This window comes from Amphiura filiformis, chromosome 20 (genome assembly GCF_039555335.1).
Source record: "Amphiura filiformis chromosome 20, Afil_fr2py, whole genome shotgun sequence".
Classification (NCBI taxonomy): Eukaryota; Metazoa; Echinodermata; class Ophiuroidea; order Amphilepidida; family Amphiuridae; genus Amphiura; species Amphiura filiformis.
This window is the reverse complement of record NC_092647.1, coordinates 9701893-9716735: the sequence shown is the minus strand read 5'-3', so window position 1 is coordinate 9716735 and position 14843 is coordinate 9701893. Positions and strand designations below refer to the sequence as shown.

The 14843-nt window shown below is 39.7% G+C and overlaps 1 protein-coding gene across 1 annotated transcript in view; it reads right to left on the bottom strand.

Moving 5' to 3' along the window:
* Positions 1-14843, bottom strand: part of LOC140143078 (macrophage mannose receptor 1-like) — a 172813-nt gene that overhangs the window by 21960 nt on the left and 136010 nt on the right. Inside the window, exons 9-14 of the mRNA XM_072165128.1 lie at positions 9398-9503; positions 7089-7336; positions 6643-6814; positions 4058-4315; positions 2386-2568; positions 1701-1915 (exon numbers count right to left, since the gene is read on the bottom strand). Of these exons, the coding sequence (XP_072021229.1) occupies positions 1701-1915; positions 2386-2568; positions 4058-4315; positions 6643-6814; positions 7089-7336; positions 9398-9503 (1182 nt within the window). The remainder of the gene's footprint in view (positions 1-1700; positions 1916-2385; positions 2569-4057; positions 4316-6642; positions 6815-7088; positions 7337-9397; positions 9504-14843) is intronic.

The following is a 14843-nucleotide window of genomic DNA, read 5'->3' as shown; positions in this document are numbered from 1 at the left end:
TTTCCTTTTGTTTCCTCTTATTTTGGAAACTATTTAATTGCTCATATCTTTGGAACTTGTTGTTGAATTTCAATGGGGTTTCCTGCAAAATGCAGCATTGTAAATGCTTTTTACTGTCCTATAAGAAACTGATAAGTTTTTACCTAGCCGGGACACCGGCTAGGTCTTGTGATGCTATCGGATCTTTCTTCTTTCTTCTTCTTCTGGCAACAAATTTCAAAATGCTTCTTCTCCTACATGTTACATCGTACAATGACGTCACTTGCACATATGCATCTGCAATATCCAGTGTCTTTAGGGTGTTCACAAATTTGGGGTCAAAGGTCATTAAGGGTCATTTCGGTATAAAACCAAATATCTTCAAAATGCTTCTTCTTCCACAAATTACAAGTGATGGTGACATGCTTAGGTTATGTGACTTGACTTTGGTCGGTGTCTGTAGGGTGTTCACAGATAAGGGGTCAAAGGTCATTAAGGGGGTCATTTCTGGTCAGAATGCTAAAAATATTTAAAAAATCACTGTTTTTACAAATTACATAGCAGAGTGTTGTCATTAGCACACATGCATTGCTACTAACCGGGGTCTTTGAGGTATCTACAGTTTCGGGGTCAAAGGTCATTAAGGGGTCGCTTCCGGTCAAAAACCAAAAATCATCAAATATGTTCTTTTTTTTTTTCTCAAAACGTAACCAGACCAGAGTGACATAAACTTCCTATATGCATTAGTGTTACCCGATGTATGCACGGTATTTTTATTTTTTTGGTCAAAGGTCATTTAGACGTCATTTCCGGTTTAAGCTAAATAACAGTAATTTTAAGTAACTAAGCATAGTAGATTTTTTTTAAAAACTGTAACAATGCATTTTCGCGGTGTATATGAGGTTTTTTTTGTATTGGGGTCAAAGGTCATTAAGGAGGTCAAAACGTCAAATTTGCAAAAAAATGTTTAAAAGTACGGAAAAGTAGCTGTATCTCAGCCTATGGAAGACGGATAAAGCCCCTACATGCTACAGTGATGCACCATTATTGGTATGAGATGTCCATAAACTTTAAGACTGGCATTTCCGGCTTCGGCTAGGTCCAGATCTGTAACCAGATCTAGTATATTTCTGAGTTCCGACTGATTTTGCTTTGATTAATTTGCCAAATCAATTTAAGCATATGTTGCTTCTAACCCTGGTTGAAAAAACCTAACCCCCCACTCCACACTTGTCAAGGTTCATGATGATGCAAACATAGTCCATATTTCTTTTTGGGGGGAGCCCACCTCAACTTAACACAACACCAAAAACTAAACAATAATAGTTTTTAGGGGTAAAAGTACTGTACACATTTTTCAATGTAAAATTTACATGAACCCTTCACCACAAATATATACCTTAAATATTATGTTAAGACAACCATCTGCATGTTTTGGAGTACATGATTGATGAATGAATTAACCTAATTGTGGTACAAATTGCAGACCAGCTGCCAGAGCCCAAAGCACTAATCTTATAGCCACATATTTAAACCTATATTTGCACACCATTTTGCTTTCAACTAACTTGGAAACTGACTGAAGACAAAAATATCTTTATGTAAATATTTCAGCAAATTACTGAATATTATAAGTTAAGGATGTAAGTATAAAAAAAATACCACAGCAGGACCCAATGCTCTGGCATATTAGCTTGTATTCAATGCAAAGAAATACATACAATTGAATTGATAAAGTTCTGCTCTGTTGTACTGTGTATTGATGCCAGATAACCCCCTTGTGACATACAGTAGTTATTAGCATCATTCCATGATTTGACTGGTGCCCCAATAGCTCCACTGACAAAGTAGCAGTAGGGATGCATGTACACCCAGTTAGGATCGGTTGGACAGGGTGTGGCTGTTGGTAGTGGTGTTGTTGGTGTAAATGGAATCACTGTATAAAATCAAGATCAAGGGAAATTGTGATAAAAATAGCTGTCTATGCTATATCAATCCACCCCATCCGTCGTATCAATCTTAACAACTTAAAATCTCTTATGACTGATCCTACACCAAAGACATTTCCTGTTACGGCATATAAATGTGATCACACACCTCGCCAATCATTAGTTTCATTTGGTGTGAGCTGTCCATCCCCATCCTTTGCAAACTTTGACTCCTGACACGGTGCAACACTTATAAATATGTTACCAATGATACCCATCTTGTAATTGAGGGTCCACAGGGCTCTGTTACAGTCATTTCATTTACGTGTATCTCATACAATCTACTCATTCTTGAAACAATTTGCCCTATAACTCCAACACTAGTGTCATGCATTTTATAAATTATATTGTATTTTGCATGCAGTTTTCTTCTATGATTTCAATACCATGATGAGGATGTTTTAGAACTATGACTTACTTTTTGGCATCTTGCAAAGATATGCAGCCCCTCTGTAACAGTCATCATCAGACCATTTGCCATAAGCATCATCAGTGAATTCTACACAATCTTGTGAGCTGCCATCTTGACCAACTCCATCAGGTTCTCCATTAGCCCAGTTAACATAATCTACCGGTGTATCATCCTCATACTGAAATTCACCTATCAAAATTAAACAGAATATACAGAGGGCTTAAAATGTATGAATTCTACACAATTTTGTGAGCTGCCATCTTGACCAACTCCATTAGGTTCTCCATTAGCCCAGTTAACATAGTTTAAAGGTGTACCATCCTTATACTGAAATTCAAAATATACAGAGGCCTCCTTCCCTTTTAGATCACTGAAATTGTCATGCATATCAAATTTAAATAATTGCATATTATATATTAAGAAGTAGAAGTATCACAGACAGCTATACAGTGCTCGATACCAATAAAAGGTAGAGTTATTTTAAAAATATAAACACAGATTTTATTACATTTCACTACACGGTGTTTCACGCCAAGGCGATCTTCAGGTGAATAAATGAAAAACACGATGATCAAGGGCCTTTCCAAATCAAAAACTCCGTAACCTAGCAACAAAATATAAAGCGTACACGCAATGTACGCGGTGTCGCAAAGCACACCTAGCGCAAGTATGACGCACAACAGCAGGTGGTGAAATATGTTATGGAGAAAATAATGAATAGGCCTAAACATACCATATGAAACATTACTTTTTCTTAACACGGCTATGACGACATTTGCTTATCAGCTCCCTTTTTTTGTTGAGCGAGATTCTTGGATTATTCATTTTTGAGTTTAAGATTGCCATTTTTTCTTCTATACAAAGGTTACAAATTCCTGATTTTCTCATTTTGGTGTTGGATTTTTGGACTATATCCCAACTGATGTTGAATTTTTCATCTTTGTGTTTAAGCCCCCAAACATATTTCGATAGTTCTGTCTCCTTTTTGGACTTTTCTAGCCGAAAAGACTTAGTGTGGTTGTTGTAGCGTTCCTTAAATGTACCACCTGCTAAGCCAATGTATTGCTTTGATTCATTGTCTGAGTTTACTGTGGCTTTGTAAACTATAGCTTGAGATAAGCACTTTCCACTGAGAGGGCGGCTGTCCTTTTTTCTACAATTACACTCTTTCTCGGGTGGCTTATCGGTGTTACGTCTGATTTCTGCATTGCGGGATTTCATAATCGCGCCTATATTTCTCGTACAACTATAACTTACTTTCACGCTGTTCTTGTTGAATATTTTAAACAGCTTACTCCCTCTTGGAAAATGCTTATTAATTAGGCGAATAAAGGTACCTCCTACGTTTGTTTTAACGTTCTTACTAAATGGCGGATTAAACCATATAACCTTTCTTTTTCTGCTCTTATTCTTCTTTTTGCTACTGTACAAGACATGTCTTGCTTGAGGACAAAGTAGAAATTCTCTTACTTATCAAATTATTAACCAAATTATATATATATAATTTGGTTAAAATGCCCCAGATTCAACTCATATCTGAAATGTCTTTTTGCTTCTTATCATTCTCCTTTGTAGTCATCTTAAGTTGTACATCTTTGTACAACTTAAGAGGTTATTTACTACTTTGATCACACCTGTGGTATTATGATGACAACCAAATAAGATAATAATTACTCACCTGAGCTTGCTCTTCTCAAACCCAGCCATATGGCTCTAACACCAACAACTCCCTGAGCATTCTGTCTCACAAATTCATTCTCTTGTTTGCTGTGAATGCTAGCAAGTTGGGCACCATGAGCTCTCTGGCAATCATCATTAGCTTCTGGCCATGAAGCAAAATCTCGGCCCACATCAAACTTGTAGCACCAGTCTCCATAAGTCAGCCAGCCTTCCAAGCAGACCCCCTCTCCTGGTGCATGGGTTGTGGGTCGGATACCTTGAAAACAATACAAAAATGAATATATTCATTCATTTTCCGAAATATTTTGAGAGCAACTGGCTCTTTGTGCTGTTCAAAACTTTCATCACCAATTCCTTCCCAGTCGGCCATGCATATATGATTGCTTTATTATTCAGCCATGAAATAGAATACTTGGTTTGTTATTGATTCAGCCTTGAAATAAGTACTGTTCCCAGGGCCTCAGACTTGTTGAAGCTCAGGAGAAACAAAGTTTCAAATCATTCTCATCACCCAATTCTGCAAGAATCAATAGATTCTCCCACAATGGAATCAATTGATTCTCCCAAAAACGGTGAATTATGTGCGCAAAGCGCACATCACGAGCGTATAGCACGAAGTCATTACAGCTGGGATCCAGGGCCCGCCTAATTAATAAGAGCCCTGGAAGCTCTGGGGTTCTAGATATCAATGCTCTCTGGTGCAATCTGAGTCTTCTTTGGAGCTTCTTTTCCATAAAATTTATGACCAATATTTCAGAAATATCAGGCCTTGTCTTTTGAAATTTCCAGGAGTGCTAAAAAAATTAAAATAGTAAGTTACAGACCCTAAATTACTTGTTATTCAAGATTGGAAACCAGAGAAAAACTGCTACTAAAAAAAATTGCTATTTTTTTTTCGAAGTTGGATAAAGTTGTATGTTTTAAATATTGTTGCTTCTATAGAAAAGCCAGGGACACATTGAATTGTTAGCTGTTCAATAGAAACATCATGTCTCTGGTTTCCAACATTGAATAACAAATTAAGTAACTTAGGGTCTATAACTTTTTTTTCTTCAATTTTTGTATAAAAAAAAGTGTTTTTTTTTTTGTGTGAATCAATTCTGATTCGCGTATATGTCGTCCAGCGGGAATCATGGCGTGAATTGATTTGGTAATTTGCATCCAAATCGTGCCCCTGCCTCCCTAGAACAGAGAATCACTTATCCACTGACTGACTAACCCAGGTTGAAAAAAATAAAACAAATAAGAAATAAAACAAAGCTCACTTCACTTTATGCAAAAAACTAAGCACAAAATTATACATGCATTTTGAATGGAGTGTTTGCTTTTTAGCTGTTGAAAAAGTAGGAGATGGTCTTGGCTTTCTTAAACTATCAGCGTTATGTATTAAACTTTATTATACATTGGAACAGAGAAACATTCAAACATTAACTAGAGTACAAGAACAAATTAACAATGCTTAATCATAATCCTTATTTTTTTATCAATATACAGAGGAAAGAAGAGTCACGCATCATACACTGACACCAGTTAACAAGAGTTCGTTCGCATGTGTGGTGTGTTGTACTGTTTACCCTGACTGCTCATTATCCATAAGTTAAGTACCAGACTTGAGTCCTGTTATCAGGGACAGTCTGTGTAGCTCAGTGGTTAGAGCATTTGCCCGACAAGGAACAGGTCTTGGATTCGAGTCCCCGCAGTCATATATGTCCAGAGCTTTCTCTGTGGTTTATCTGAATATGCATGTTATGTTTCATTTGTAATTTCATGTTAAATTGTGCTAGTGTGCGATGCATGGTTCTTCTTTCCTGTGTGTATGGAACTTTATTTATCCACCGAAGGATCAAGCTTTGATATTGTTATGGAAGCATTGGTTACTTTTGAGTGATACAATATACCATTTCTCATGCACATCCTTAAACTACCGAAATATTTGTTTCTTTTAAACAGTTTGATATTAGTAAAAGTATAACTGCAATTTCTTAAAAACCCTTCTTGGACAACTGCAAAACCTGAATGATTGAATGGACAACTTACAGCATGCATGACCTGAGGGATGACTGTATTGAATTGTATTAAACAGCTTATAACAGCCACAAACATCCCATATGTCATCAGCAGTGACAATCACACTTGATGACGACACTTACCATTGTTCTGTAATTATATTGGATTATACAGCCCATTACAGCCAACATTGTCCCATATGCCATCAGCAGTGATGATCACACAAGCCTCACCACTTCCGACACTTGATGAAGGCAAGCTTGCACGACCTGAGGGCTGACTGTATTGAATTGTATTAAATGGCTCATTACATCCAAACATTGTCACATAAGCCACCAGCAATGGCAATCACACAGGCCTTATCACTTCTGACAGTTGATGAAGACACTTACCATTGTTCTGTTTACACATTGGATTATACAGCCCATTACAGCCAACATTGTCCCATATGATGATGACACAGGCCTCACTACTTCCTAAAGTTGGTTTATCCCATATGAAATCAGCAGTGATGATGACACAGGCCTCACCACTTCCTCAACTTTGTTTATCATCTCCCCAGATGATGACACTTACCATTGTTCTGTTTACATATTGGATTATACAGCCCATTACAGCCAACATTGTCCCATATGCCATCAGCAGTGATGATGACACAGGCCTCGCCACTTCCCAAACTTGGTTCTCCATCTCCCCAGTTAGTGTACCACACTGGCCAACCATCTAGCCAAGTGAATTTACCAGTCGCCTACAGGAAAACAAAGTAGTGATTCACAATAATTTATTTCACATTTCCACACCCTAACATTAGCATCACTATGATGCAATCTATTCAAGCATTAATTCTTGGTAACAATGCACATGCTTCATGAAAATCTAGAAACACATTTCCAACAATTTTCTCATGACAACCACTTAAAACTTAGTTGCAAAGTAAAGTGTCTTTCCCAAGTATGAAATGCACAGGTACTGTAGGGCACCAAATAATACTATCTATGGGATACAACTGATAATTGTATTACCTGGTCATTTAATAAACCAATGTAAAGAGGATCTCCATTATTTTTGAACACCATTGTCTGTACAAAAGCCTCTTGGAAACCATCAGAAATAGTAGCTAGTACAGTGCCCTCTCCTTCACATACAGATTTAGCTGCTGACCATGACACCTTGTTTGGTCCAACCTTGTAACAGTCACCAAAGTATTCAGTGTACCCTGGTAGTGAGGCACATGCTGTGTTGTCCGGTGGAATAATGGGTAAGCTTGGGTCTGTAGGTGAACAAAATAATTAAATATTTAACCCACTTGTTAGCTATGTTACTAATCCCTCTTGATGTATTCTGGTGTACTAAACACTGAAACAAGTGAATTAAGGCTTATACATACAGGGGAAAGAAGAATTATGCATCACACACTAGCACAATTAAACATGAAATTACAAGTGGTAACAACATGCATAGGCAGACCAACCAGAGTAAAAAGTCTGGACACATCTGCCTGTGCGGGGACTTGAACCTCTCACTTGCGGATGAGCACTTTAATCACTGAGCTACACAGACTGTCCCTGATAAACAGGACTCAAGTCTGGTACTTATGGATATGAACAGTCAGGGTAAACAGTACAAACAACACATAGCACATCAGTGTACGAGATCATTTAACGACGCTTATCCCCCAGCCTGATATAAATCAAATAAACAAGGGAAGAGGCTTACGCATCAAATACTGGAACATAGAATATTCAAACATTACAAACTAGCACACAAGATCAAATTGATGATGCTCAATCGTTATTCCTAATATAATAATATACAGGGGAAAGAAGAATTACACATCACACACTAGCACAATTAAACATGATATTACAAGTGGAAACTTAGAAAGTGTGACACACAGCATGCATAATATATACTTGCCACATATCAAATTTTATAATAATTAACTGCTTGATTGTTTTCTACAGTATGTTTGTCTTATGTTTAAACGAGAGTAGACATTTATTAAAAGCGCACTATTGCATGAAAAGGCGCCCTCTAGGCACTATAAAAACAGGTGTTTTTTTAAACAACACTACATTTGACAATTATATATACTTGCCACAAACACTACTTACATGCCAAATTTTATAATAATTGACTGCTTGATTGTTTTCTACAGTATGTTTGTCTTACGTTTAAACGAGAGTAGACACTTATTAAAAGCGCACTATTGTATGCAAAGGTGCCCTCTAGGCACTATAAAAACAAATATTTGCAAAACAACACTACATTTGACAATTTTACAAATAAATTGTATAAAAGTACATGTACATACAAAAGTAATGAACTACAAAAAAACTATAATTGCATTTAGAAACATACAATATTAAGCAAGCATAAACAACTAAAAACACTGAAAATGGATGTCAGAAAGTAATGCTCACGCTGTCCTGACCCATGAAAAGGCTCACCCTGGGGACAAACATAACAAAAAATGAGTGGGAAACATAAGAACATTTTTAAACACAATGCACCAAAAGCCTCAACTGGTCCAACTGTTTGTTATGAAAAAAAAGATGTACTAATGAACAAATCAACAAACAAAGAGACATGACATTTTAATGAGCTGTAGTTGTAGCTAAAATTAATCCAAGGCATATTCTGTTAAAAACCTTGACAATTTACTCAAAACAAGGTTCTACTTGCAACATTGTGCTTACAATTAATAAATCCTACATATGAACCATGCCATTGAATTTATCATATGAATCACCATCAGTGAAGATTCACTGGTTATCAGTTCCTGCATTGTCTCTTACATTTCATGCCAACTCTACATAATATGGCACAAACTTGGCACATCATGGACGTTGCCATCATGTGGATTTGGCAAAGATCAAGTATGCAAATTAAGCTTACACACATATACTTGACTATTAATCATATAAGAGGCAACTACTACTTGTTCATGAGGGAAATTATCATGAAAAATTATTGTGTTTTTCTCTAACATAAACATTATTTAATGTTACATTCCATAACATTCTATTTTTAGAGATCTTATAAACACCTGTAAATATCACTGGTTTGTCATAGACTAATTGCCAGACAATAGCTCCATGCACTGGTCTGGAACTTTATACTTCAATGTTCTACATGGCAACATAAATGGGTGAGCAGCATTTCAGGACTCATTCCATATTCCTATTTTATTCCATAACTTCCCGTACTGATTTTTCTTTAATTTCCTTCCTAGACCCATCCACACAATCTTCCATGCATCATCCCCTACTCCATGCATCCTCATGTCAGACCCCCCCCCCTACACACACACACACACCCCGATACTTACTAGGCATAGTTTGACATAGATATGTGTTATACGTATCACATGCTACATCGTTCCATTTCCCCGACTCATCCAGTTCATTGATCATTTTAGCACAGTCACTCTTGCTCTGTGGAGTAGTGAAAGAGCAAAAACATACATAACAACAGTTAATATAAATAGCTCTAAGCCATGCTAGTAAAGGTTTTCTGAAGATCATCAATAACAGAATATGTAAGAAGAGATGGATTGCGAAGTTGTTGGTTTCCATGCTGGAAGGTGTACCAGAGACGGAATGGTGAACATCTGATTATTCTAAGGCCTTCGACTGCATATCACATCAAGAGCTATAGAAGACAAAATGAAAGAAATAGGTTTGCCAGATCATGTGATTGACGTAATTAACTCTACCAAGATCAAGAGTCGGCTGTGAAAACTAGCAGACGAGACACAGAATGGATCAATAAGAATGTGATTGACGTAATTAACTCTACCAAGATCAAGAGTCGGCTGTGAAAACTAGCAGACGAGACACAGAATGGATCAATAAGAAATAAGACAGGGGTGTATATTGTCCCTTAAATCTTAAACATCTATGCAGAGAAGATTATGAGAGACAGAGGAGGAGGCATAAAGATAGATGGGCACGGCCCCACAAATGAACCTACTGGAAGCAATCAGGGTGGTGAGTGAGAAGAAAGGACTACTGCTGAAGACACACCATAATATGCAAGAGAAGAGAAGAGTTGATGAACCTACTGGAAGCAATCAGGGTGGTGAGGGAGAAGAGAGGACTACTGCAAAAGACACAACATAATATGCAAGAGTAGAGAAGAGTTGATGAACTTACTGGAAGCAATGAGGGTGGTGAGGGAGAAGAGAGGACTACTGTTGAAGACACACCATAATAGGCAAGAGTAGGGAAGAGTTGATGAATCTACTGGAAGCAATCAGGGTGGTGAGTGAGAAGAGAGGACTACTGCAAAAGACACACCATAATATGCAAGAGTAGAGAAGAGTTGATGAACTTACTGGAAGCAATGAGGGTGGTGAGGAGAAGAGAGGACTACTGTTGAAGACACACCATAATAGGCAAGAGTAGGGAAGAGTTGATGAATCTACTGGAAGCAATCAGGGTGGTGAGTGAGAAGAGAGGACTACTGCAAAAGACACACCATAATATGCAAGAGTAGAGAAGAGTTGATGAACCTACTGGAAGCAATCAGGGTGGTGAGGGAGAAGAGAGGACTACTGTTGAAGACACACCATAATATGCAAGAGTAGGGAAGAGTTGATGAACCTACTGGAAGCAATCAGGGTGGTGAGTGAGAAGAGAGGAGACTACTGCTGAAGACACACCATAATATGCAAGAGTAGAGAAGAGTTGATGAACCTACTGGAAGCAATCAGGGTGGTGAGGGAGAAGAGAGGACTACTGTTGAAGACACACCATAATATGCAAGAGTAGGGAAGAGTTGATGAACCTACTGGAAGCAATCAGGGTGGTGAGTGAGAAGAGAGGAGACTACTGCTGAAGACACACCATAATATGCAAGAGTAGAGAAGAGTTGATGAACCTACTGGAAGCAATCAGGGTGGTGAGGGGGAAGAGAGGACTACTGTTGAAGACACACCATAATATGCAAGAGTAGAGAAGAGTTGGTGAACCTACTGGAAGCAATCAGGGTGGTGAGGGAGAAGAGAGGACTACTGCTGAAGACACACCATAATATGCAAGAGTAGAGAAGAGTTGATGAACCTACTGGAAGCAATCAGGGTGGTGAGGGAGAAGAGAGGACTACTGCTGAAGACACACCATAATATGCAAGAGTAGAGAAGAGTTGATGAACCTACTGGAAGCAATCAGGGTGGTGAGGAGAAGAGGAGACTACTGCTGAAGACACACCATAATATGCAAGAGTAGAGAAGAGTTGATGAACCTAGTGGAAGCAATCAGGGTGGTGAGGGAGAAGAGAGGACTACTGCTGAAGACACACCATAATATGCAAGAGTAGAGAAGAGTTGATGAACCTACTGGAAGCAATCAGGGTGGTGAGGGAGAAGAGAGGAGACTACTGCTGAAGACACACCATAATATGCAAGAGTAGGGAAGAGTTGATGAACCTACTGGAAGCAATCAGGGTGGTGAGGGAGAAGAGAGGACTACTGCTGAAGACACACCATAATATGCAAGAGTAGAGAAGAGTTGATGAACCTACTGGAAGCAATCAGGGTGGTGAGGGAGAAGAGAGGACTACTGCAGAAGACACACCATAATATGCAAGAGTAGAGAAGAGTTGATGAACCTAGTGGAAGCAATCAGGGTGGTGAGGGAGAAGAGAGGACTACTGCTGAAGACACACCATAATATGCAAGAGTAGAGAAGAGTTGATGAACCTACTGGAAGCAATCAGGGTGGTGAGGGAGAAGAGAGGACTACTGCAGAAGACACACCATAATATGCAAGAGAGTAGGGAAGAGTTGATGAACCTACTGGAAGCAATCAGAGTGGTGAGGGAGAAGAGAGGACTACTGCTGAAGACACACCATAATATGCAAGAGTAGGGAAGAGTTGATGAACCTACTGGAAGCAATCAGGGTGGTGAGTGAGAAGAGAGGACTACTGTTGAAGACACACCATAATATGCAAGAGTAGGGAAGAGTTTATGAACATACTGGAAGCAATCAGGGTGGTGAAGGAGAAGAGAGGACTACTGTTGAAGACACACCATAATATGCAAGAGTAGAGAACAGTTGATGAACCTACTGGAAGCAATCAGGGTGGTGAGTGAGAAGAGAGGACTACTGTTGAAGACACACCATAATATGCAAGAGTAGAGAAGAGTTGATGAACCTACTGGAAGCAATCAGGGTGGTGAGGGAGAAGAGAGGACTACTGCTGAAGACACACCATAATATGCAAGAGTAGAGAAGAGTTGATGAACCTACTGGAAGCAATCAGGGTGGTGAGGGAGAAGAGAGGACTACTGTTGAAGACACACCATAATATGCAAGAGTAGAGAAGAGTTGATGAACCTACTGGAAGCAATCAGGGTGGTGAGGGAGAAGCGAGGACTACTGCAGAAGACACACCATAATATGCAAGAGTAGAGGAGAGTTGATGAACCTACTGGAAGCAATCAGGGTGGTGAGGGAGAAGAGAGGACTACTGCTGAAGACACACCATAATATGCAAGAGTAGGGAAGAGTTGATGAATCTACTGGAAGCAATCAGGGTGGTGAGGGAGAAGAGAGGACTACTGCTGAAGACACACCATAATATGCAAGAGTAGAGAAGAGTTTATGAACCTGCTGGAAGCAATCAGGGTGGTGAGTGAGAAGAGAGGACTACTGCAGAAGACACACCATAATATGCAAGAGTAGAGAAGAGTTGATGAACCTACTGGAAGCAATCAGGGTGGTGAGGGAGAAGAGAGGACTACTGTTGAAGACACACCATAATATGCAAGAGTAGAGAAGAGTTGATGAACCTACTGGAAGCAATCAGGGTGGTGAGGGAGAAGAGAGGACTACTGTTGAAGACACACCATAATATGCAAGAGTAGAGAAGAGTTGATGAACCTACTGGAAGCAATCAGGGTGGTGAGGGAGAAGAGAGGACTACTGCTGAAGACACACCATAATATGCAAGAGTTGATAAACCTACTGGGAGCAATCAGGGTGGTGAGGGAGAAGAGAGGACTACTGTTGAAGACACACCATAATATGCAAGAGTAGAGAAGAGTTTATGAACCTACTGGAAGCAATCTGGGTTGTGAGGGAGAAGAGAGGACTACTGTTGAAGACACACCATAATATGCAAGAGTAGAGAAGAGTTTATGAACCTACTGGAAGCAATCAGGGTGGTGAGGGAGAAGAGAGGACTACTGTTGAAGACACACCATAATATGCAAGAGTAGAGAAGAGTTGATGAACCTACTGGAAGCAATCAGGGTGGTGAGGGAGAAGAGAGGACTACTGCAAAAGACACACCATAATATGCAAGAGTAGAGAAGAGTTGATGAACCTACTGGAAGCAATCAGGGTGGTGAGGGAGAAGAGAGGACTACTGCTGAAGACACACCATAATATGCAAGAGTAGGGAAGAGTTTATGAACCTCCTGGAAGCAATCAGGGTGGTGAGGGAGAAGAGAGGACTACTGCTGACGACACACCATAATATGCAAGAGTAGAGAAGAGTTGATGAACCTACTGGAAGCAATCAGGGTGGTGAGGAGAAGAGAGGACTACTGCTGAAGACACACCATAATATGCAAGAGTAGCGAAGAGTTTATGAACCTACTGGAAGCAATCAGGGTGGTGAGGGAGAAGAGAGGACTACTGCTGAAGACACACCATAATATGCAAGAGTAGAGAAGAGTTGATGAACCTACTGGAAGCAATCAGGGTGGTGAGGGAGAAGAGAGGACTACTGTTGAAGACACACCATAATATGCAAGAGTAGGGAAGAGTTGATGAACCTACTGGAAGCAATCAGGGTGGTGAGGGAAGAGAGGACTACTGCAAAAGACACACCATAATATGCAAGAGTAGAGAAGAGTTGATGAACCTACTGGAAGCAATCAGGGTGGTGAGGGAGAAGAGAGGACTACTGCTGAAGACACACCATAATATGCAAGAGTAGAGAAGAGTTGATGAACCTACTGGAAGCAATCAGGGTGGTGAGGGAGAAGAGAGGACTACTGCAGAAGACACACCATAATATGCAAGAGTAGGGAAGAGTTGATGAACCTACTGGGAGCAATCAGGGTGGTGAGGGAGAAGAGAGGACTACTGTTGAAGACACACCATAATATGCAAGAGTAGAGAAGAGTTTATGAACCTACTGGAAGCAATCAGGGTTGTGAGGGAGAAGAGAGGACTACTGTTGAAGACACACCATAATATGCAAGAGTAGAGAAGAGTTTATGAACCTACTGGAAGCAATCAGGGTGGTGAGGGAGAAGAGAGGACTACTGTTGAAGACACACCATAATATGCAAGAGTAGAGAAGAGTTGATGAACCTACTGGAAGCAATCAGGGTGGTGAGGGAGAAGAGAGGACTACTGCAAAAGACACACCATAATATGCAAGAGTAGAGAAGAGTTGATGAACCTACTGGAAGCAATCAGGGTGGTGAGGGAGAAGAGAGGACTACTGCTGAAGACACACCATAATATGCAAGAGTAGGGAAGAGTTTATGAACCTACTGGAAGCAATCAGGGTGGTGAGGGAGAAGAGAGGACTACTGCTGAAGACACACCATAATATGCAAGAGTAGAGAAGAGTTGATGAACCTACTGGAAGCAATCAGGGTGGTGAGGGAGAGAGAGAGGACTACTGCTGAAGACACACCATAATATGCAAGAGTAGCGAAGAGTTTATGAACCTACTGGAAGCAATCAGGGTGGTGAGGGAGAAGAGAGGACTACTGCTGAAGACACACCATAATATGCAAGAGTAGAGAAG